This window comes from Ciconia boyciana, chromosome 6 (genome assembly GCF_034638445.1).
Source record: "Ciconia boyciana chromosome 6, ASM3463844v1, whole genome shotgun sequence".
NCBI classification, from domain to species: Eukaryota; Metazoa; Chordata; class Aves; order Ciconiiformes; family Ciconiidae; genus Ciconia; species Ciconia boyciana.
In genome coordinates, this window is record NC_132939.1 from 44,353,218 (window position 1) to 44,378,252 (window position 25,035).

Consider the following 25,035-nt stretch of genomic DNA (forward strand, 5'->3'; position numbering starts at 1 on the left):
TAAACAAAGCAAGGAAAGGCAAACAAAATAATAAACTAAGAGAAGAATCAGTTTTGTTTCCTTCACATCATTGTTTATTGTATTCATGTTTCCACCAGTAATGACTTAAAAAATATAACAGGTTAAAAACTAGCCATGTTTCTTCATCTTTTTCATGTTTGGTGTCTAGAATAATTATTTGTACTTCAGTTGTTCGTTGCAGTGAATATGTGTTAACTAATTTCAAAATGTGTCTGCAATTTATCACTTCCAAAAGTATTATGCTGTGTAGTAGTAGGATCTTGGTATCCCATAAGCTCATCTTTTAATGGTATTTGTGCATTTTCCATCAAGATATGGTATGTCATTAACTTTGCTGATGAGCATTTTGTTTAACATGCATAAACGAAAAAATGCACGTTGGAAAATAGTTCATCTGCCATTGAAATGGACTCCTACTTTCCCATAATTTGGAGGACATAAACCATTGTCCCAAGTTATTCAGTAGGAACTAGGTTATTTTTATTTCTCACTACTTCAGTAATTGCGATCCCAGTTCAGCAAGGTCTTAATGCATAAAAGTCTGCAGAATGTGATCGAGTACTCACTGTTTAAAGTGAAGGCCCTGATATGCAATCAAGTAATTATGCACTGACTGACCCATGGTAAGTGGCTAAGCACTCACTTTTGATTTTTGTCTGACTTGAATAATATGTTACCTTAAATTTAATGACAGAATGAAGCTGTTTGTGGGAGGCTGTGCTTATGTACAAGATCTGTTATTAAACTACGGGGACCACATACGACTGACTGGATGGGATCAGATCAGACCAAAGATCCACCTACCCCACCACTCTAACCCCACTCAGCCAACAGTCTAGGCTTCAGGAAGAGTGCAAGAACAGGGCAAGCACGTTGCGGTACCTCCATCCACATACTGTCCCTTTTTTCAGGAATCTCATCAGTGGGGTCTTGAGTGCTTATGCCAGTGCTGATTCTTAAGATTATAAGCATTGCAAATTTTGACAAGGGTCTAGATGAACAAGTGTATTTTCATAAAATACTATCTTTTGTATGTACTAATTGGATGAGACACTCAAATGTAATTCAGAATTCAGGGAAGAACTTTGTGCAGAATTTGGCCTCATCTTAGTCCTAGTACATTTGTTTCATTAGACTTTGACCCTCATATCTGTATTAACAGAGACAAATCAATTCCTTTTTTTTCCTAGCATATAAATGGCATAACGTGTTGACTCTTTTTTTTCCCTAGCATATTGCCATAAGTTCAGGAGGGGTTAGTTTGGATTCCTTTTAATGAAAGACAATGGAAAACATTGTATGCTATATAGTAGTATTAAAAGGAAATATAGATGTCACAGGATTAAATAGTCACCAAGACTGCATTTGTAGTAAGGAAATTGTACGGTTTTCTGTCATATTCAGCTTTAGCTGTTGCTTCCTCAGCCAAGGAGTGTCCCAGTACCCTTTCTCTGGGTCAAATCTGCGCTGAAATACAAAATGAGTAATGCACCAGACATTACTGTCTAGTTCAGTGAGATGAGAGCAAGGGACCCTGGTGTAGCAAAACATTTATGTCTCTGAAAGCGCGTGAACAGTCTGATCGACCTGAGTAGCACAGAGTTAAATATACTTCTGCATGAGGCCTCTGGGGATAGGTGTTGTCGTCATATAAACAAACTGCATGGGGACCAAATGGCTGGGGGCAGGGGGTTGCTCTGCTCGATGTTAATGCTTTGCTGTATTCCATCTTTGTCCCTGCTAATGTTATTTCTCCGAAGGCTTGCAGAACTTTCTTTACTCTTGTGTAATGTCTGTACCTTTTACTTTCACAACACCTCACTGAAGAATCATGTTAAGTAGCAATCAAAAAATAACTCATCAATCTGTATAGGCATGGCAGGCGCCATAACACCGTGTTAACATGTTATACGTACAAGTTGAAGAAGAAAATGCTGAAAAGCTGACAGCATGTTAAAGATGATTTGTTTATACAAGTGCTAAAGTTGTGTTTGATATGTTAATGCAACCTCATTTTCTAGTAAAGGCCAAACACTATTAAGTGGTTATCTGCATTGATTTTTCTATCTTCTGAAATACTCAATTCATTGTAAACCATCTTTACTCCTTTTGTGTACCTGGAACTAGGACCATCTTTTAACAGTCTCTTTCTGGGCGAGCCTCAAGGACTTTACTCAGTGATATTCTCCTGGTCCACTTCTTGACCTCTCCATCGGTGTCCCCTTTAGCAGGTGCTCCTTTTTGCAGTTTGTTTGGATTTTCCCTGCGGCATTCTCAACCCTCCCACCTGGATAGTCACTGAAAGGGGTCAGCACCCTCTGCAGTTTGAACCGGTGCCTCTCACAAACGTCCTCGTTCTGCTGAATCATGTTAGCTGATGCTCATTAGAAAAGGCTCACCAGTAGCCTAATGGTTTAAATTAGAAGATGGGAGAGAATAACAGGTGTACTTGCTGTCCATCCTTTCTTTCCTATCTGAATCTCTTCTTATCCTTTTGGTATGTTACCTGCTTTGCTTTTCATTTTGTGTCTTAGCTGCTTGTGATATATCCTGTGCCTGGTACAAGGCTATTTGTTTGGCAAGACTGAGCGCATTTAGAAGAGCACAGCCGGGTTGCACTGTGGAAATATGGTTAAAGAGAAGATTAAGTGCCTGTTGCTGGGAATGGATGATGTTGTAGTGAAAACTGCACAGCTGAGCACTGAAGGTTGCTCAAGGAACACTTGGAGTAGGCTTAAAGAGGTTCACTGTCTGACAAGTACGTTATCGCCTGAATGAGGCTAGCTAAGGTAGACTTTTTGAGGGAAATATATTCAGAGAGGAGAACAAACATGAGGGTTTGCAAGAAGAGAGGAAACCTTTTTCTGGTTGGGTTTTGGGGGTTTTTTTTGTATCTTCAGTATTGCTCCTCTGGCTGCAGAATTCTGAATGCACACAGTAGACCACGCGATGAAGCTAATTCTTGGTGGATGGTTTCTATGAAACCTTTATAAAATGACATGTTACCATTTGTGAGGCTTTAATATCCTTTACTTAGCAAAGTCTTCAGCATTCTGATCAAGGCATATTCTCTTTGACATCCATCTACACTGCTGTCATATTCCTTGATGTACTCAAAGCATCTGAGGTAGAGAAGCAGTTTTCTCAATTAACAGCCTGTCTTTCATAAAGTGTTAAATTCACGTGAACTTCCATTTAAGTGCACAATTACACCTCAGATCATATGTTTAGGCAACCTGTGTTGCACAAAATATTTTGTCTCTGACTTTAAGAGGATTCTGTTTGAAGTTTTCCCAAGTATGAATTTTCACAAGTTTGGGATAACCGGATTTAGACATCCTTATTTATAATATTTAAAATGAAACACTTCCTTTAGCTTTCAGCTTTCTTAAAAGGATACATCCAACATTTCCTTTTTGCCAGTACTGAATTGGACGATGTCTTCTCTTCACTGTGCTCCAAAAAGTATTTTTATATATGTTTTTAGAAGGAAATCCAGTTTCTTACTTGCAGCTGTTGGCATTGTAGAGCCCTGGAGGGAACCAATAAAAACACATGTTCTTTTAAAGAACATCTATTTTTACTGGACCTTGCTAACAACCAATGACACAGAATTCAAAAAATGCTGGCTCAAATGAATAGAAGGGCTGCATTGTTTTAAATTCTATTTTTAAAACTTTTCTTTACAGCAAGATTACACAGAAATTTCATATGCTCTTGTTCTCGTGAAAAAGAGTGCTTGCTTTTAGAATGCTATTTTAATGTTTTAAAAGTAGTTCAGATATCAAAGTGTTGTAGAGTATAAAATTATAGTAAGACATACACAATGTTGCCTTTTAAGAGTATTATTATAATACTTTCACAAACAGGGTAATTAAAGATTTTACTTCCTAGACAGCTAGGAATAAATACATTTTTATTGATAATTCAGAACATCTTCTGTTAATACATGGCTTCCAACATATTAAGACACCTATGTGCAAAGGTCAAATTAGATCACCATTTCTTTCAATGATACCTTCAAAATGGATTCAAGCATATGCTGATTGAATATGCCTATTTTTTTTCAGATATCAACATTCTTAGTGGAAATGAAATTAGAGATTAATTACAAAATGCTACCAAGATTGATGTAAATATAATCATGTCAAGGTTGACTTGACAGGGAGGTCCATCCATTTTATGTTACTTGTGTTGCATCTTTATCATACATGCTCTGTATGCTGCATGATACTAGAGTCCCACTGCTGCTGTTTATTTCACTGTCCTGTCTTCACAGGATTGAAGTGGAGAGCAGAATAAGATTGCACCCATGCCCTTAGTTGTGCAACCTGCCGTGTACATCTAGATCTTTTTCCTTATGGTCCTGTAGCTAGGTTTTGCTCTTAGCGTATTTTCACTTCTCTTTTGGAATCAGGAGGATAGCATGAATATAAATTCATGTTTTAAAGGTAGATTGAGATTTTGGCCTTTTTAATATTTACTGTAAGAAACCTGTGCTGTTGTCAAACTGGGAATTCCAAAGCACTGTTTTGAAGAAGAGTGTTGGCAAAGCAGAAAAGAGAGAGGCCTGCTGATCTTACATGATGTAATGTGTAAAGCGTCATAATAATGCCTGAAGTAGTAGATTGATTTTATTTTTTTAAATGGTGTTTAGATCATGTATGCTAGAGAAAAAAAAGCTGCTAGAGAGAAAAACTGCATAATCTGGGTTTGGTTCTTCAATAGTTTTATTAGCACCTTCATGTCTGCAGACACATAATTTTCATGCTGGACATGGAAAAAGAATTACAGCTGTGATTCTGTGATTTGTGATTTTTTTGTGTGTGTGTGTGAGATAAACATAGACATTAAATGTCTCAACTCTGTAAAAATATTTGCAATCAAATGTATCTTAATGTTTTTTCTGTATTTCCCTATTTTCTGGGAAAGTGTCTTTTTCTCTTTTTCTTGCAATAAAAATGAAACTGTGCATTAAGGAACTTTACAACAGACACTGAGAGAATGCACTAGGCCAGAGAGATTTGCTGCCTTTAAAATTAAGTAATCCTATTAGAAATGAGCCCAGATTTCTAACAGAAGTAATGAAATACAACAACAGATATGTGAATTGAATTTTTTTTAATAGTACTGTTGGACACCTACAATTATTTAAAAATTATTCAAATACAGGATTGAATCATTCTGTTTTATATACTATGCCGGATACCTGATGTGGAGTACATTGTTAAGGACTTATTTTGTGTTTAAGAAGTGTATGTATTGGTATGTCTTTAAAATTTCTGCCGCAAGATCCTTTAGTACTCCTTATTTTACTTAGACCTCGGTTATAATTTTTGCAGTCCTACAGCTCTCTGTTGCACAGTTTTTCTTTTTTTAGAGTTGAGCCATGCTTCATTGTCCCACGTACTGAATTGTTCAGGAATAGGTTGTATACACTTGATGGGAAGCTCAGTTCTGTCTCTTCCAATCACTCAGCTAGCACAAGAGACTGATGTTTCCAGGTCTTTCATTTGAGACAGCAATGCTTATGTGGGCATTATATAATGATTTTCATTCCTTTCTTACTAGTGTTTTCAGAAAGTATTTATTAAGATACTTTTTATCAATTAATTGTCTTTTGCTCCAACGGAGTCTATCACCTTTGGGCTTTGGAGGTGATATCCAAACTACTTGCTTGTAATATACTGTTTTAAAACGTTCCTGCTAATACTGTGTTTTTCCCTAGTTCTAGCAGTTTTTCCCCTATGTCTTCCTGGTACTTCGTCTGTTTTGGTTTGCTTTTTTTTTCATAAGACAATGAAGTGTCTGCTGACAACTAATTACTCTTTCAAACCAAGGTAACTGGGCAAGACCTCTTACAGTTGCCATAAAAAACAGTGAAATATAATTTAACTGACAATTTGCAGATCTTTAATCTTTAAAATAGATGTTCCACTGACAGCAGTAAGTATACGTGTGTATACACACAGTAGCAAATCTTAATTTTTTCATTCTTTGTCATTAAGTTAAATATTTAAACAGAACAATCCTAAAGCTTTTTTGCTTTCAAGATGTGGTCTGTGTTTGGGAATTAGAGCAATCTTTTAGTATAAAAAATACAAGTATAAAAATTACATGTATATTTTCTAATAAAAGGCTGGGTCCTGGTTTTGGGAGGAGGGTCTTTCATTTGCTTGCTTTTCTAAAAGCATGTACTGCTTCCTTTATATCCACTTACTTAATACATAAAAGCCAAAATCTAACCTTATATTGGCATAAGTAGGAGCAGAAATTCAACCTGATGTTTTTAAGACTTTTTAAAACATTCTGCAAAATGTCTTTATCTGATACTGAACTTAGCTTTTTTTTTTGGCATACAGTTGGACCAGGAAGAAACTGAATAATGGTGCACATTTAAAAAATGTAGCTCTAGTACTGGTCTGGGATTGTAACTTGCTTTTGTCTGATGCTTTCACTACTGCAGAAATGGTTATGGGGTTATTTACGTTAATTCATTTAGCTTGTTGAAAAAAATATGCCCACACTCCTCTACTTAATGGGATTCTTCCCTCGTTGCAGTGCAAACGGCTGGAGCAGGAGCTTCATCATCTGAAAGAGCAGAACCAGACTTCAGCAAACAACACGAGACATCTGACTGCTGAAAACAATCAAGAACGTGCTCTGAAGGTAAATCTCCATTTCTTCTTGCAGGCAAATTAAGGTTGTAAGCCCCTGGTGCCAGCTTTCTAGGCTGCATATATCAGTTGTGTACATTTCAGCAGAAGTGAGCTATGGTGTTTGCCAACAACCCCTTCTTTAAACACAGATACAGCACCCTTCTGTTATGGTTTTATTTTATTTTGTGTATGAAAACAACAAGAAAAAAATAACATATCCTCCAAACTATTGGGATGGTAATTAACACTAAATTCTTGGGGTCTGTCCTTGCAATATTACCTTTTATAACGTGAAGAAAACTGCAACTGTTTGCCTCATGGTACCTTTGCAAAACTAATATTTTAAAGCATGGCTGTTTGATCTGCTCCCAGCAGTGTGTGCTATATTAATAACATTGTTGACCTATACTACTAGTGACCACATAGTTGATACTACTATTTGCAAAAGGGTAGCTAGTTGGAATTGTGAGGAGGAATAATAAGTCTTGTCAATAAGAATAAAAATGAGCAGAGAGGCGGGAGAGGGTCAGAGAAAGGACAGTGTAAAGTGACAGGTTATTGCTGCTTTGAGAAGGGGAAATTATAACATCAGTGGAATTGATAGCTACACAACCAGCAATCTCACCGCTAGCCAGAATAAGAGACTCTGACAGGTAAGACATGCAGGCATCGTGCGCACCTATTCAACCACTATATTCTTAAAAATCTCTTTTATGGGTAGTGGAGAGACAATATAAATACAGAAGTTACTCTGTTGATACTGTGTTGTTGTTTTAAAACTGTGTTTGATTTAGGCAGTAAGATCCAAACGTATCTCATTTACAGGCAGATTTTCCTCTGCCTCCTTTTTAATTTTTTTTAATATTCAGGAAACATCATTATTTATGCAACAACTTGACCAATGCAAAGTATAGGAATTAAGGTAAATCCTTGTGTAGTTTGACATTTCTCAGTTAAAAAAAAAGTATAATGAATAAATTGAGAGAGGCTGTGTGCCACACAAATGGTCTGTGTTCCATGGGTTTATAACTGCCATCAGAATCTGTGGTGAATATTACAAAATCAGGTGTGCAATATTGAGAGCAATCCATCCTCAGATGAGTAGAAATAGAGATCGTAAACATTCAGGGCTGTTTCTGACCACAATAATAGTATTGTTTTGAATCTGGTATCACTAAAAGTTAGTGCTTGCCAAGCATGCTACTTATTGAGCATAGTATTGTTTTTCATTAATTGCATGCTGACTTGTTTTTTCTGTGTCATTGAAAATATTATGCACAGAGTGTTAGAAAACAGAAATGTTTTATTGAAACTACAGTTTTTACATTTAATATTGCCTTACATAATGCTTACAGAATAATTATATTTTCAGAGCAAGAAGTGACTTAATAGTTCATAGTGTTACTAGGATTTCATTCTAAGCCTGATATTGCTCTCCCAGCACCTAATCTTTAAATAATTTAATTTCTGGCTGTCACAGGCATTTTTTGATTTTTCAAAGTTAGAGGTTAATTGGTCGTAGTCTTTTAGAGATGAGAGTCTGGGGAGGAAAAAAGGAATGCTTTTCAATTTTTGGTAAAGTTGAGCTTTTTTTAATATTGTACCTCCGTAGAGTTTGTCTCAGTTCATATTACTGTTGCTTACAGTGAGGACAGGTCTGTCGGAGTACTTTTTAAAAGGCCAGTGTCAAGTTGAATTCTTGACCTTGAAAACTTTAAAATGCCCCTATGAAATATTGGCAATAGTAGTTAGCTTTGATAACACAGCATATGAACACTCATCCTGACCTAAGCACTCATGTAAATGAAAAGCTTATCACCCCTTTTCAGTGTAGCTACAGCCTAGAAAATACGGACCGGCTGGTAGGGATGAAAGTCGTGTCAGCGACTCCTTTAGAAATGGGTTTGACCGGTGCTGTGACCCGGGCTGTGGCTGGCCCCGGTGCTCCTGCTGCCGTCAGCGGCAGAGCTCCCTGCTGGAGAAATATCCAGCGGGAGCCCCCTGAGAGGTAATGCGCTGTGGGGTCTTGGCACACACCTCCCCTGTGAATCCCTCTTGTTTGTAGCTGCCGCCTCCTGCCTCTTGTACGCGCTCAGTAGCTATCGTAAGTGCTATCGTAAGCTATCGATATCGTAAGCTATCGTAAGCGCAGAGTGCATGTACGGATCCAAGAATCCCCTCCTGCCTCCTCTCTGCTGCAGATCACCCTCTCGTCATCTGACCATTTCAGAGAGATAGGACAGGCCATTTGTCTCTGTGGTACAGGGTTAAATATCAACACAACTATTTTTATTTTCACCGTGATCCAGAGATCTACATTTACTTTAACCACCTCCACGTGCGAACTGGGAACTGTACTATGTACTATTAATTCAGATGTAAATACCTGTCCTGCAGAAGGAGTCCAGGTATTCCTTCTGTGTCTATCCAGGACAGTTTCTGTTAAGAAAGTGTTTTTTAAAAAAATCTTTAATTTTCCCTGCTATCTTAAACTTAATTAATTTTGTCTGATTCAGTTTGGCAAAATATGTATTCTGGTGATAGGTGGCAGATGAGGAATTTGATCTGCTTTAGGTTTTCTTCAGGGAGTAACAGAAGTGTAAACATCATATATGGTGCAAGGATACTTGCAATCTTAACTGGATAAAAATACATTAATCAGGATCAGCTAAATTAAGGATGGCGTAAAAGTTTCTGATAAAAGATGAGATCATTACCTCTGTGGGGTCCTGAAATACACTTAACAACAAAACCCAACAGGTATTGTTTCTTTCTTTTTAAAATCATCTCACAATAATGACTTGCTCGGAAGGAAAAAAGTGTAAGACCAATCCACAAGAAACCTATTTCATTCCACTGGTGGTATGGTCTAATACGTAAGATAAGCTGCACGCTTTCAGCTTTATTTTTAGTTATATTAGCTCACAGGGCAACTGCCACCCTTCTTTGAGGCAGTAGCAGCCCGTAGACTCCTGAGTGAGGCAAAGCAGCAGAGAGACAGATTGTAACTGTGGGAGAGGTGTGGCAGCAGTAAATTTGCCAGATCCAGGATCTGGAAATCACAAAGATGAGGTAAGTACTCTTGCATACTTTTGTTTTTACACTTTTAGATACCATGTCACACCTGAGGATCATGTGACAAATAAAACATATGACTCATAAGGCATGCTGTATAGACCTATACTGTGCCATTTCATCTTATTTTGCAATATAACATCTGCACGTCTTTGGTAAGATAGCTCTTCTTAACTAATCTCTGTCATACATATTAGTAGCACGTGATTTAAAATTTCCATATTTAATGTATTTATTGCATAGAACATTCCTTAAAGTGATGTGGGCCGTTCAGTCCCACAATGCCACACTGGTACTCCTAATTTTTATATTATTCGTATTGGTCACAGGGAATTGTATTAATTGAACAAAAAGGCCAATTTCAAATCTTCCCTCCAGGCAATGCCCACAACTGCACAGAGGTCATTGAGAGAAGCATGTGGCCCCCTATTTCCATAGTTAAAGTAAAATAATCCTCCTCTTTGTGAAACCATTTTAAAAAATCTCTTATAATATTTCAGATTGAATTATAGCTAAATCTTTTAGGGATAATTGCTTCCTAAGGGCCTATACATTTGCGCTCTTAGTACATTTTCATAAAATAAGATCTGCAGAGTGCTTTGCAGTTCTAATGTGTCAGGGTCTATAGGTAAGATTATTCATTTGTGCTTGGCCTTCATAATTAACATTTGGTCTCTACTGATTCTGATACATGTATTCCCACAATACACGGAAATAGCTGATTCAATTAAACATAGAAAAGTTGAAGAATTGCTATTTTTTCATTAGCATTCTAATATTGTTGTGGATCATTTTATTGTTGTTAGCTTTGTGTGTTAGTAGTGTGTAGTTTTGAAATGCAGAGTTTTAAGCAATACATTTTCCTAAAGAAAAATAAAGATCTTGCCAGTGTGAATGTCCTCTTTACTCAGTTGAAGAAGAATAGGAAATAAGTCTTGTGAAACAAATAATGTGAAAATTCATGGAAAATGTTTAACTGGATTTGAATGAAACATAGGGAGAGGTGACTTTTTTTTTCACAGGCCTGATTTATTTTATAAATTTTAATTAGGTGGTACATTCTTCTTAAAGCAGCTATTAATCTGCTTTAAAGACCAGACAGACATACTAATTTTATTTCCAAGCCAAACTTGCAAAATGGAGAGGAGGGCTGTTCCATGATGATATACAAATCAGGTGCCCTTTAGTGACTAAATGAGCTTACTCCATCCAAGTATGATGTCATTAGAACTTGTAAAGGTTATTAATCTCCTTCAGAGCTGTTAAGATGTTAATCTTTGGTTATGATTGGCTTGTTTTGTTATGGTTTTCTGACTAATCAATCTTTTTAGTTGTGATTTTCTGTAGAATTCGTCGTACATGCTTCCATGGTTTTATTAAGAATATAATAAATTTAGAGTCAGAGGCAAGAAAGTGACCTGAAGGAGCTGTCAGAAATTAGTCTACAGCAGTGTCGTAAAGCAATTGTAGCTGATGTCATCTGCTTTCTGCTGACACATAAGAATTGTGTCAAGGGCAGGAAATCCACCATGCATAGCAGTTTGGTAGTTGTTCCAGTGATGATGCCTGTGAAAAAGCCACTTTAGAAGACTTAATCTAAGTACTCCCTGATGTCATAAATTGTATTAAGCTCTGTTTTGATTCCCAGAATTTCCCAGATTCTTAGAGAAGAAACCATTTTTTCATATCTTCTTGACAATGCCGACCGCAAAAACAAATCCAGCTGACTAGTCAATGTATTGTCCATGAAGAGCACGATCCCAGGAGACTCTGATGTCGAAAGAGCTTAAAAAAAATTAAGAAAAGCTTTAACATGAAGTTTAAAATGTTTGCTACTGTTGAAAACCATGGAGTATTCATGCTGTTTAGGCATACAATATTGACTATGGAATGAAGTGCTTCTTTCAGAAGGTAGTAACTGTGGCCCTTATCTGCAAAAACTAATTCTAACAATGTCTTTATGTTTAGAGCGTCAGAGCTGAAGTTTCAGAGCTTCATTTTAATGAGTTTAGAGCTGGTTTATGGCTGTAAAGCCTCTGATTTGTTTCTGATAGAGCCACACGCTTTTGAAATGCTCTGTAATCCAGGGAAACTTGCCTGAACCAGTGGTGGGAAACTGAGAGATTCCAGTCTCAGCTCTTCTATTCAAATTCCAGTTCAGCATACAGTTTTTACATTTTATTATAGTTATTAATTACATCCTAGGAAACTCGTAGAGAAAAGCCTTTCAGTACTTTCATAATCATTTTACATGAGGCAACAGAGATCAGGTTGATTTATTAGAAACCTAGAACGTAAGTTTTGAAAGTGGCAAGGCCCAGCCACATCCAGAACACCACTCTGCCAACTTCAGCCATTTCGACTGTTGCACTGTTGTTAACTGCAGTGCTGTGTGAGTGATAGAAACCAGCTGCTGATTACCAGTATTTTATAGCTAACAGATTAATAGCTATGTTATCCACTGGTGAAGTGAGTGTTACACCTTTCTCCAGTTTCTAGCTACAAAGTAACTAGGCATTACTCTGCAAAGAGTTTAAAACTTGCTATTGATCTACTTGTTGGTATGGTGTTATTGTTTGGTAAAAGATGCTTTAAAATATTGTGCTTACTTCAGAGTGGTAGGGTTTTTTCAATGAAACAATGAAACAATTAATATCGGCAATATTAATATATTGGACAATCCACCCATTTTTCTCACATTTTGCTATGAATTTCTCTGGCCAGTATGCACTGTTCCCTCTGTACGTAATAGAATATTAACCTGTGAAAGCTCAGCTTGAGAGCTCACTCTGTGGAGTTAACCCTAAAGCAATCATGGTTTTTCATTTTGCATGCCATGTGCTACTACCTGTAAAAGGGACTGCTATCACATTTGCAAATTAATTTATAGGTATGTTTGAAGACTGGGCTGCGAGCTTCATGTTGGAAGTAGAAGGGGAGGAGAAGTAGATTGCAGATCTGCTGCTCAGTGTGAGGAGATACACTGTGCCCTTGCATTTACTTATGATCTATATCTATTTTTCTGAAACTACAAGAACATTTCAGGAGCAATGGGAATAGTTAACAGGCTTCTTGGAGGTTATCTTCAGCAAATAATATGTTGTTACAACTAATCCTGAAAGGTTCTTCATGCTATTCTTCCAATAACTTACACGAGGATAAAATACTAGAGGATTTATCAAAGCAAGCTGCAATCTCTAACTTTGTGCAAGAGCTGTTTCAGTAGTTCAGTTTCTTCTCCTAAGAAGGGCACTGCATCTCTTCTTCTGCTTTTGGAAGAGTTGTCCGGTCCAGTACGAAGCCACGATGAGTTCATTTCACTCTCCAGTAGCTACCTTAAAGCAGCCCTCATTTAAATGCCTGGGCAATGTGAGAGACAAATTTGCTACCCTGTCAGTAAAACTTGTTATAAAGCACAAGCGATCACTATTAATTTTTAGAGTGGAAGTTTGCTGAAGTTTGAATGCTTGAATTGCTTTTAAGTACATAGTGGAGGTGGAAATAAAAGACCTAGTAAAACTTGGAACATGCTGCTGACAATCTGTATGTGGATAGGAAGGCACATTTTTCTTCAGTTGCTGCTTCCTAGACACTTTATCAGACAGAGTAGATACAGTTGCAATCTTAATTGCATTGAACAGAGCCTTTGCTTGTGCTGCACCCAAAAACACTTAATCACAAGGTCTTAAAGGGTGTCACTAAGGTTAGACCCAAGTCTGTTCAGCTCTTATCCATGCTAGAAACATGATTAGTCACTTTATGGCTGGTGTTATTAAATAGTACTGTACACCTCAGAGGATATCAGTGTAAGCCGGTGCATCGTGCCATAAATGAACACTAAAACAAGGCCGTGTACAACTCCTGCAGAAATAATTCTGTCCGTGTTCCACTTCAACATTAATTTTCTGGATTCCTTTCTGCTTAAGTTGCAGTGTCTCCAAAAGCTATTGCTACAGACTTCTGACAACCCGCCCAGTTATCTGTATCTTTGGAGAGGGAGAAAATAACTCGTATGATCCTACAGTGACCAACGTTCCCCCTCAATCGCAGTGGAAAAAATGTGAGCACTGGTCGAGTGGTCTTTAAAAGCAGTCATTTGAAGTTTCCTTGGACCCAACTGTTCCTTTGAGCCAGATGTCATAACCTGGTCCTCTGGTCAGTTCAGGTCCGGAGATCCTCAGCCAGGGATTTGTCCTTCATCTGCTGTTATATATTTAGGAGTGTAACAGTTTGCTTATGTGTATCCCCTATAGGGAGGAAGTGACTAATTTAGCACATGTATTTGACCATGAGTCAAAAAGATAAGTTCAGAAATTTGATCTGCTAGTAATCCTTTCAGTGGCCAGTTTTGTTAATTGTTTTTTGTAGCCATCCAGGCTGGTAGGCTTTATTTAGTTATGCAGATCTTGACAGAATAGTTGCTCACGAGTGGCAACTACATTCTTAGTGATGGTCTCCTCCTATCTGGTAATTAATGTTTTAGCACTATAGATAGACATTTGTATTCATTGACCAAAAATATCTTCATTTGTATAGGGAGTTGAAAATTAAAATAATTGCTTAAATGTGCCGTAAGCAAATAATACAATGTTTTCCCCTGATGGAAAACATGGGAAATAAATTATGAGGTGAGACACTTGCCCTTCACTGAGACTGAAGCTGTCCAGAGTCCCTTTAGAAACACAGGCTTGCAGAGTCTGATAAATCTGATTTATGTGAAACATCTACCTGGGAGATAAGAAGAGAAATGATGTTTGGTAGCATTAGTACTAGCATGATTTTCAGTGGTCAGCTTGTGAGGTCATTAAGTGGCTGTGTGGATAGGCGGCAGGGCCATTTGTGCTGTTCTTGGTTCACTAAGGCATCACTGCAGGCCAGAATTTTGAACTCGTTCAAGCCTTGGGTTGGTTTCAAATTGAAGGAAACAAATAGACGTACCCAAGTTCTCGTCTTTGCTTCCTCGATTGTACTGGCCATGCCACCTTCTTGTACCTGTAGGGCTGTCCTTTCACTGACAGCACTGTCTGGCGTGGCAGCCCTGTGTGTACGGTGTTCTCTGCACAGCAGCTTCTCGGGATTTCTTGGACTCTGTTCCAATGAAAGAAGACCAAGCAGTGGTTTTTCTTACTTACTGTGACCTCAAGTCTTTCAGAATGCTTTCAAAGCAAAGTAATATAGGGATGAGAGTGAACACTGATTGGCAGAACATTTGTCCTGAAAATGATCCCAAGAAGAGTTGTATCTGTGTAATTAATGATGCTTTTCTAGAGCACTGTATGTCTTAAGGAATTTTAGCATGCTTCATATTGCCTGTAAACAGCTGCACAAGAATGGCACTGAATGTGTCTTGATAGACTGAACAAACAGCTTCTTGGCTAAAAGAGTTTGTTCACCTTGCCCGAGGAGCATGTGTCTTCCTTCTCTCCTGTTAACAGATGCTGAATGTCTCTTAACCAAAGCAGATATATTTATTGAACTTCGATTCGGTTCTAAGCATTAAGGAATTCATTGCACATTCACACTTTGTGTTTGATGTCAGCTTTCATCTGCTCCACTAAAAATTCCTTGGAGGTCTATTGCTTTTTATTTGACAGCCTTCAAATCTCTCTTGGCACCAGATTATTCTTGAAAATCTTAAACATCAACAAACTGTTTGTATATACTATAAACATCCCTTTGTCATTGGGGATGATGTGGTCATTCAAACCTTTTGGCTGAATCTTTTATTTTTTGGTTTCTATTTCATAGGTGGAAATTGTCTTCCCATGAGGTCAGTCGGTGTTACTACTTCCAATTAGCAGAAGTATTATTTCTGATGAATGCAACACGTTCTTGGAATGCAATATTTTGGTTTCAGGTTATTCTAAATCTGGATTATCATTCTCACAGTCATCTAGGCTGCTTCCATGTCCTCACTTTTGGTATGCAAAGAATCATCTCTTTCATGGTAATAGGCTTCTGTGACCATGAACTTCCTGTTGACAAGGCCCTCTCATCCATGTTTTTCATTTAACCATTCTGTAATTGTGCATCTGCACATATTATATTAACTTCGCATTTTATAAATACTTTGCACTTTCACGCACCTGTTTTTCCTTCTAACAGGATAAATTCCACTTTGCATGGTTGATTCATTTGATTCACCATCTGGGTGACTTCCTGGAAGTTCCTTCCTTGCTCAGTGACGCTGCCACTTGGCCTTCCAGTTTCAAGGGTGCTTTGTTTCAATTGTAAATGTTCTGCAGCATTTTTAGGTTTTTGTCTAAACTCTGTTAAAGGACCTCAAAACTGGAATAGTTTATGGGCCTGGGGCGGATCTCAGATATATGTATCCTAGAAGCAGGTATCCTGAAATAAACAAACATTCTGAAGTTGTACAAGATGGAACAAACTACACAGGCATCCTGTGGCCAGATAGAAAGCAGTCTGCTACCTGCTGTTTCACTCCTTATCTTCATAGAGGTGACACCCATGCCTCAAACCAATGATAAAAAATTGGTATGTTCTAAAATACACTGAAATTCATCAGTATCTTGTAAATTAGAATCACAGAATCTGATATGTAAGCAAAACATACTCTAGAAACTACAGTCATGTTAGAAAAGCTACTTATATGGAAAGGTGAGTTCTTATAAAAACAAAAACTCTATTTAACTGTACTGATAAGCTTTGTTGCCATCTCTAACAGTATAGTTTATCACCCCAGTCATGGGTTCATTTTTCCTTCCTTCTGCCCCATAACACATCAATGGTAGTACTACTATGAACCTTTGTAACGTCTGAGGAGGTGTCATATTGCTGCACTTCAAAGAGCTATAAAAAAAATTTATTTTACTTTCCCACTAGTGTGGAGCTTCATTACGGGATTACATGGATCAGGAACGAAGGGCATGTGTTAATCTAACTGTAAAACAATCATGAAGCCTAATGAAGACTTACTATAAGACTTCACTTGCCACTTTCTGATCCTATAAAACATATTTCCAAATTTAGTTAAGAGATTCTAAATCTGAAGCCATTTTGTACATAAAATAGTAACTGATTTCTGCAATGTTTAAAGAAGCCCTTAGCATTAGTTTCTATTAATATCGTCCCTAATCTTCACTGGCATCGTTTTCAAAGTATCTATCAGCATCCTACCATAATAAAACAAAGGAAGTACCAAAAATATTTAACCAAGTTAAGTTTTTCCTTTCTCAGAGGTACCAAGTATTAAATGATGCTGAAGACAAGATACCAGATTTAACGAATGAAGAGGAGGAGTGACATAGTTATGTATTATTTTTTATTTCATAAATCTTGTTTCTTTCTCCATATGAAATCTGTTATTCATACATGCAGAAAGAAAATGTGGTAAATCTTAATTTTTAATCATTTTTTCAGTGTCTTACTGTAAACCCTTCATTTTTTATGCTGCACAGGAAAATGATCCTCTTTTGTTTGAGCAGCAACTGTAAACAAAATCTTGAGCCTGAGTGCATGATGACATGTCAGTTATTTGTCCTACAATAAAATGTGTAAAAGGTAGTAACCTAAGCTCTTGTGCAAAAGGCAAGCTACAGGGTCATTAAATAGCAAAGGTCTTGCTCTGACCCATCCATGACCTCCTTATCTGAAACGCCTCTCAGAATTGATAGAATCTACTTTAGATCTTGGGTAGAGGAAACCAGGGATAGGGTAAAGGATCAATATAAATATTTCAGAATTTAGATATTTACTAAAAAGGAATCTTTGGTCTTTGTATGCTTAAGTTTATCCAAATTTCTGTTCAGAATTGGAGAACCCTTTCGTAGCATTTTGCATGCAAGTGACCATATGAAGTATGGTTCAGAGTAGAAGAGTGACAGATGGTAAAGGAAGACACGGAAACATTAGGTCTTAGTATGGTTGTAAGGCTGCAGACTAGCCTTGATTCAGAAGCCTCAAGATGCTATGTGTTTGCTCTTATTTATCTTTTTACTGTCATCTGAAAGTCTCTCCTATTCTGTTCCCAGGTGAGAAACTTTAGGTTTTAGAATGAGATGAAGTCAAAAGAGCCCATATCCAGAAAGTGCAGCTTGGTGCTTCGCCATCATTTACTCAGAGGAGTCAGGACATTTTGCTGTCCTTTTTAATTCCCATCTATTTATTTGGTCCGGTGCAGAGGCACATTTTTTATGTTAGGGCACTTGTGCTCCTAGATCACTGAGAATTTTTTGGAAAACCCTTTCTTTTCCCCATAAATAAGAGCAAAATCCTGATTTGACTTCCATGTGTGTGGCCACGCAGAGGTGTAAAGGAAAAGTGAACTCTGCTGTTCACATATTCAGATTGCTAAGGGGAAGAGATGTATTCCTTGTGTGCAATAGGTGTGTATTTCTACCCTAGCAGTATACAGGTCATTAGGAGAATGCTTGAAGAGGAGAAGGAACGAATCAACTTGGATTTTTTTTGATCTTTTTATTTTTCTTCCATAAAAGTGGTCTTTATGAAGTAAAATATTCCTCACCTGTCTTCCAGCAGATCTCCACAGCTTTTCTCATGAGATTATGGACTGGCAGCTGGACTTTGGCTTTTCTCTAGGACTAAGCTTTAGAGTAGTAAGCTATATGTTAGGGGCCAAGTAGTAAAGTTGGTAATTTGGTAATTCTGAATTTCCAGACCTTAACCATAAAAAACCTGTGCAGGCACACTGGTGTACCACCTATTCAGAAAGTATATTAGTATTATCTTTACTGATTAACACAAGCACAGATAGAATTTTGGCATATGAAATACATAGCCTTTTTTTTTATTATTTGAAGACTTGAAAGGTATAAAGTAAGCAGAAGTATATCAATGCATTAGGATTTCAACTCAACATATATTAAGTTTACCTTCATACTTAGAAACACTGCATGCATAGCTCTATCATGTAGCTGAATCGAAATTGCTCATTACACTTGCACAAAAAATGAATTATTCACTGAAAACACTCAAAGAAGGTCTGATTTCTCCTGTAAAATACCTTTGCAATTAAAACTTCAATTTCTTATGCCTCCAAAATTCAGTCAGCTGTGTTTTTACTCCCAAAATTCAGCCTTCCTTCGTAGTAAGGTAAATATATCTTACAAAGGAAAAGCAATAAATAGGTGAAATGAGAAAAGAGCTGTCTTTAAACTTTGGTTAGGAAGCTGAAGTAACAAATGCTATTGTGTAATAGTAAATAAGTGTATATCACATTGCCTGAACTTGGTATTAATGTATATTGGTGATTCTGTTAAGCTGCTAAGCAGCCGAATTTGCAATTTAAAATTAAACTCAAAGACCCAAATGTCATTTTGTAGTTAGATTAAATATATAAAGAAACCTTCTGGGACTTCATATTCTGAACTGTGTTGGTTGATACTGGATTTTCCATCTCCAGAATTGATTCACCACTGAAGAACACATGTCATCTTTCACAGTTTTACTAGACATATTCAGATTCCATACAGTTTCATAAATTTGCCATTTTCTTGTGGATCATAGTCAAGATGATTATTTCAATGCTTATTTGTTTATTAAAGAAATACCTGCTGTGCTGGAGGGGTTAAGATGGTGGTGGTGTGACTTGCACACAGAGTTCTTTCTTTACAAATATCTTGGCCACGCATTTTGAAAAATTGAGAGAACTTATTTTTTAAAATTAATACCATTTAAACTGTTTTTTACATTAGAAGCATCATTTGGACCAGGCTTTCAAACACTGATGCTAATCTTGTAGATTAGGCCTGATTCGGTGCACAGATGTAGCAGTGACTGCTGGAGAGCAGTCCTGCTGACATTAATAGTTACTGTTATAGGATCTAAATTTTGAGAAGAAATGAACCCTTTCTTGCTTTGATCTCGAAGCTTGTGAGTTCCACATGCACTTAAATTTTAATGGGACTAGGTCCCAAATCTGTGAAGCCTTAGGCTGTTATACACACATTCAGGCTGTTATGACAATATTCAGAGATCAGAGGAAATTCTGTTCAGATTTGTTTTCATAAACTAGGTATCTTACATGATACAACGAGATCGAGTAAGAATACATTGATGCCTCACTAGTTCTTTCAGAAAAGCTCAGGCCAGAAGACATTTTAACATGAAAAAATCTTTGATGTCCACGTTAAAAGAATCTGTTATCCTTTCTCAGTGAAAAACATCGTATCCCTTCAAAACCTTTCCACCCAAAATCTCATTAAGAGCACCCCTACTTTAACCATGCTTCTTACCAAGTTCTTTGGAAAGAAATGAATGAATGGTAAAATACCTCATTGCCCTGCTGGTACTTTAATCCTTCATCCCATCTTCTGAATGGATGAAACTATTTAGTACAGGTTTCTCGTTTAAAAACGGAACTGTGTTAGCTCCACTGTTAAACAACTGAGTAAATGGTTTGAATACACTACTTGGTGTCAACTAGCTGCATTTTGAAGAGCCACAGATTTCAAACTTTTTCCTTGCATATAGTCTAGAGGAGAGACTTAGTATACCAAACATTATCATTCTTTTGTATTGTGTTAGACTTTTAAGCATTTAAGAATATCACATAAAATGCATTGGTTTTAATTGGTTATCTGCTCCTATTTCTTACAGTTGAGCTGTAATTGTCTTAGATGTTGGAGGAAAGAGTGGCTGAGTGACTGGGAGGAGAGTGACTGAAACCTTGGAAATGCTGCTGATAGCTCCTTCCGTTTGGAATTGCTATACAACAGTAACAACAATAACACTCATTTCCAAACTAGATAAAATAAAATCTGTTTATCTACTCTATTAAATCTGGGTGCCAACTTTAAAGCAGATGCAGTTTTAAGCTCTGTAGATGCTAAATTCTGAAACATTTGGTCTATAAACAAAAAGCTGACATCAAATACAGCATTACTGCTAGACATAGTAACGGTGTATATATGCTGCATTCACACAAAATAGGGAGATGATTGCTTTTTTGTATGTTGCTTAGGGTTTTTTTCTTATGTTAGAGTATTAAAACAGATATTAAATTTTATCATTAATGCGGTGCGTGGTCTCTCTTCAAATCCCCTTAATTACAGATTGACTCCAAGGATTACACAGCATGGATTTTAATTTTAACTGAAACAAAAAGAAAAGCTGCTGAAAAATTATTCTTGCTGAGTGACTTGTTGGACCACAAAACAATTTTTAACATCTTTTGACAAGTGTTGTCAAATTTAAAATATTAGAACAGAGCTAAGTGCGCCTTCAAACTCCAATTGTATCATGTCTACTTCCCAAATAAAATGTTTTATTAACTTTGTCCTCACAAAGGAATGTCTGCTTCTCATATTTTTGTTTTTTCTGTTATTCTTTGGGAGAAAAAGACTCGCACTCTTGCTGAGATGTGTGTATGTTTGAAGAAAGTGACATCAGACTTCATATTTCCTTTCTTTGGTAATTTGAGAAAAATTACCAAGCAGAGTTGACGTTGTAGCACCAACAGCGTATTTCACACCCTTGCGTTTTTTCCCTTCTGACCCCTATCTTCAGGCCTTAAGAGCTCCACTCTGAAACCTTCATTCCAGCCTGAAACTTAGAATAGCACATCTGAGTCCAGAAACAACATTTTCACAAATTGGGGCCTAATCCAGTAAGCCTCACACAGGAAGCTACTTCTGTGAGTACCTATTATTCATCTGATTAAAACTTTAGGGATCAGTTTTTAGTCTGTTTCTTACGGGTTTTTTTCCCCTATTTCTTAAAAGATAAAATCAGCTTCCCAATTGGTTTCATTAAGTAAAACTCATTTTTCACAGTTAAAGCTTATTAGTATTTCTTACAGTTTTACTGTATATCTTCTGCCAGTTCTTTAAGACACATAGAAAAAAAGTTGCTCTCCAGAGCTGCATCAAATAATAAATGCCCAAAGCTGAGTGTGCACAACTTCTCTTGAAGTTAGGTGCAGCTGAAAGCACCCCTTATCTCTCAAAATGTAGATGCAAGATTCTTGCTTCAAAAATCAGCTCCTTTTGTGACTGAGTAATAACTTGGAATACAAAAGGCTGGAGGAATGAGAAATTAGCTTTTGGCCAGGAGGTCACTGTAGTGCTGAGGGATAAATCTATCATTGCTGTTTAATGGCAGTTAGTGGTTTGATAAAGTTCCCCTAACTCAGTTTGTTAGCTTAAAACATACTTTCTGAGACTTCACAGATCTGCAGGTAAATAACACCATTATTGCTGCATCTTTGTATGGGGTGAAATTTTTGCACTTAAAAAGGGCTATTTCAACAAGCTTTTCTCTCCCTTTTTATTTAGCTGTCTCTGAATTGTTGCTATCAGAATGTTTAATGGTTTTCTCCATTAGTGTACTAGTGCACTTTTTTTTTAATGGATCAGATTAAACTCTATGGCTTTGTATTATAGCCAAGCATAAATCCTTCCTATTTTAACAGAAAAGTATTTCTAATGCAAACCAATGAACAGGCTAATTTATACACAATATTGTTCGGTCTAATTTGTCCATTATGTGTAATAGTCTCAACGGTATATGATTTTCAAATCATGTGTGCTTAATGCAGACGCCAGAAATAGCAACAAATGAGGCGAAATAGTGAATGCGCTTGCTCTTTATGGCTTTTGTTGCAGTCTTAACAGAGGTAGGTTAATAAGTGTGCTTGTGTGTGTGATTTCTTTTAAGTGTTCGTTAGGTAATGCACAGCACTGTGAGTGGCACTGGCTGCTGGCAGAAGTGTGATGCTTTACATTCATGACAGTTGTGTTCTCTTGGCTATATTCAGTAAAGCTTTAAATGTATTATTGGTTAGACTTTTAATATAAAAGTATACAAAATAGTTCATAGTTTTCATCAAAAGGCAAGATAAAATGGCCTAAAGGAAATAACAATGACTGATTTTTAATTTAAAGTTCAATTTTGCAAGTTGTCTCGAGGCTTGTTTTGTGAGATTGTGAACTATTTTGAATGCCCGGTGAAGTTAATAGGGGATGAGGAGGCTCAGGGCTGTTCAGACAGATCCTTTGATAAATAATACCCTACCACACCGGACAAAATCTGGAAAAAAGAAGAATCCTGCTTGTGTCCTAACATAAATAAATGTATGCATGAGTGCTGTCTATCTTATGAAGTCGTTTGTGTTTGTTTAAGTTGGAGCACAGGACACACAGTAAGTCTGGTGTCTGGTTTTTGAAACCGGGGTGTGTAAGCATCTACGTCAAAAAGAAAATCATTCTGGAATCTGAAGGCTGAGACTGACAGGAAAAATCATCCTTTACAATAAGTAAGACCTGATTTTGACATATGTTATCTTTTCAGCAATGTTATATGTTTGCAATACATTCGCTGTTGGTATAGATGTGAGGGTCACACTGCTTTGAATATAAAATTTCAGGATTTTTTGCTGGATCTAGATTTTGACATTTAGATTATGAACCAGTTCTGCATTTTGGAGCAAGGAGTGTTGCTGGGGCTGTTAGTTTCAGTCCAAGTGTATCCATCGCTGGTTAGTTTACCAGTTTTTCAGAACTAAACTGTAACGGTCAGTAGCTGTTTCATTTTTGTTAATATATTACTTCCCCCTGCCCCGCACATGAGCTGCATACGTGAAGAGTGACTACATAATTTCTGGGGATTTGTTCTGCTTTTGCTTTCTGTACTTCTTCTCTAGCTAGTCAGTCCTTCATGGCTGTTAAACAGGATGTGCTGTTTCCTGGAACAGCTAATTTACAAGTGAGTACTTTTTCAGTTTTGTACATATTCTTGCACAATAATCAAAAAAACAAGGTTTATTCTTTTGGTTTGGGGGATTTGTGGCTTTTTGTTTGTTTGTTATTTTTTTATTTATCCTCTTATCCACTGGATTAAATCTCTTGTTTAGTTATTGCAAAACCCCCTCGCTGTCCTTTTAGTTGAACCTGAATCACGAAAACGAGTCTGAATTACATTTGAGGAAGGAAATGTTCAACTTGAAACATGGTGCTTGCTGGTAAATCAGTGGACACTGAAAATAAAATAATTAGAAATAGAATGGCTCTTTATTTTATGTGACTGATTTGGAGTTGGCTACATCTGAAAAGGAATGAAAAAATGATCTCTTTGCTTGAGATTTGCCAAACAATGCTATAAGCTCCAAGTTATTTTGAGGTGGTGAAAGGTGAAACATTTGACATGTTCTTTGTGGGCAATGCTTTAAAAAAAGAGAGGGCGGGAAAGAGGCGTTGCCACATCAGAGTTAAGGGTGTTTGTGGTTGTCCATGACAGCGGCTCCAGTTTTAAAACACCTGTGTTTACTTTCCAGCTTTTCTCAGTCGGCCTGAAAGTGGCCTAAGAATGGCACAGACAGACCTGCAGTATGGCTGTGTTGCCTTTGCAACACACACACACACAAAAAAAAGAAAGGAAAAAAAGACAGAGATAAATCTCTTGTTATGCAGCTAATCATTAACAGCATTTTTGTGCCTAACTGAAAACATTTGGAACTTCTCTAAATTTTTATAGTCTATCAGATAGTGCTTGTATTTTTTTTCCTAATCTAGTAAGCTAAATTTTTATCTTTGCTATTTTATTTTCTAGCAAAAATAAAATCAACGTAGTGTTGGTTTGTGGGGTTTTTTAGTGGTAAATAATAAGAAGAAAAACCAGTATTTTTGTTGCAAAGTGATATTTCATTCCAATATTTGGAAATACGTGTACCAATACTCCAAGTAAAAAACAAAACAAAACAGGCACAGCCCTCCCTCTGCCACCCTCCGTGAAAAAAAGAAACATCTTACAGCTCTTTTCTGAGTAGAGTTTTGCTTCATAAAATCCTAGTATTTGATGTGTATTAACTTTCTGTAATGTGCTAGCTTGCATTTTATCATGTAAATACTTTGTCCTGCAATGGGTTATAGAGTTAAGTTAGGTGTAAAATAGACTTCTCTTGAAAACTGAGTAATGGAGGTTGAATGTTTAAGGAAAAAAAAAAAAGACAAGCTAAGATATCACATGTTTTCAGTGCTTGCTTAGAACATTTAAAATCATTTGTGGGTCAGTATTTAAGATATTCATCTGATGAGAGGCATGTTTTTTACTACTGCTCCAAATTTATTACCTTTAAAATTTATTCACGTCTTACAAACTTTTTTGACTTTTTAAGAAAACCTCAGCTGCTTTCTCTAGTATTTTTTAATTGATGTAACATCTCCTCCACCTTCTACTCCAGATGACATGCCTGACATTCCTGTTTACAAAAATATGTCTGCTTCATAATAATGTTTGTTTTTCTTTATGGATCACTCAGTATAGGTCAGGTTTTGTTTTCTGGAAGTAGGAAAAAAAAAGC

The 25,035-nt window shown here is 36.9% G+C and overlaps 1 protein-coding gene across 16 annotated transcripts in view; it reads left to right on the top strand.

Annotated features, from left to right (window-relative positions):
• MIPOL1 (mirror-image polydactyly 1) overlaps positions 1-25,035 on the top strand; it is a 210,207-nt gene that overhangs the window by 90,793 nt on the left and 94,379 nt on the right. For all 16 annotated transcript variants that reach the window (XR_012043002.1, XR_012043000.1, XR_012043001.1 and 13 more), the window contains one exon: positions 6,583-6,690. Coding sequence is in view for 13 of the 16 variants with exons in the window: in XM_072864529.1 (XP_072720630.1) it covers positions 6,583-6,690 (108 nt within the window). In the remaining 3 variants the exon portion in view is untranslated. The remainder of the gene's footprint in view (positions 1-6,582; positions 6,691-25,035) is intronic.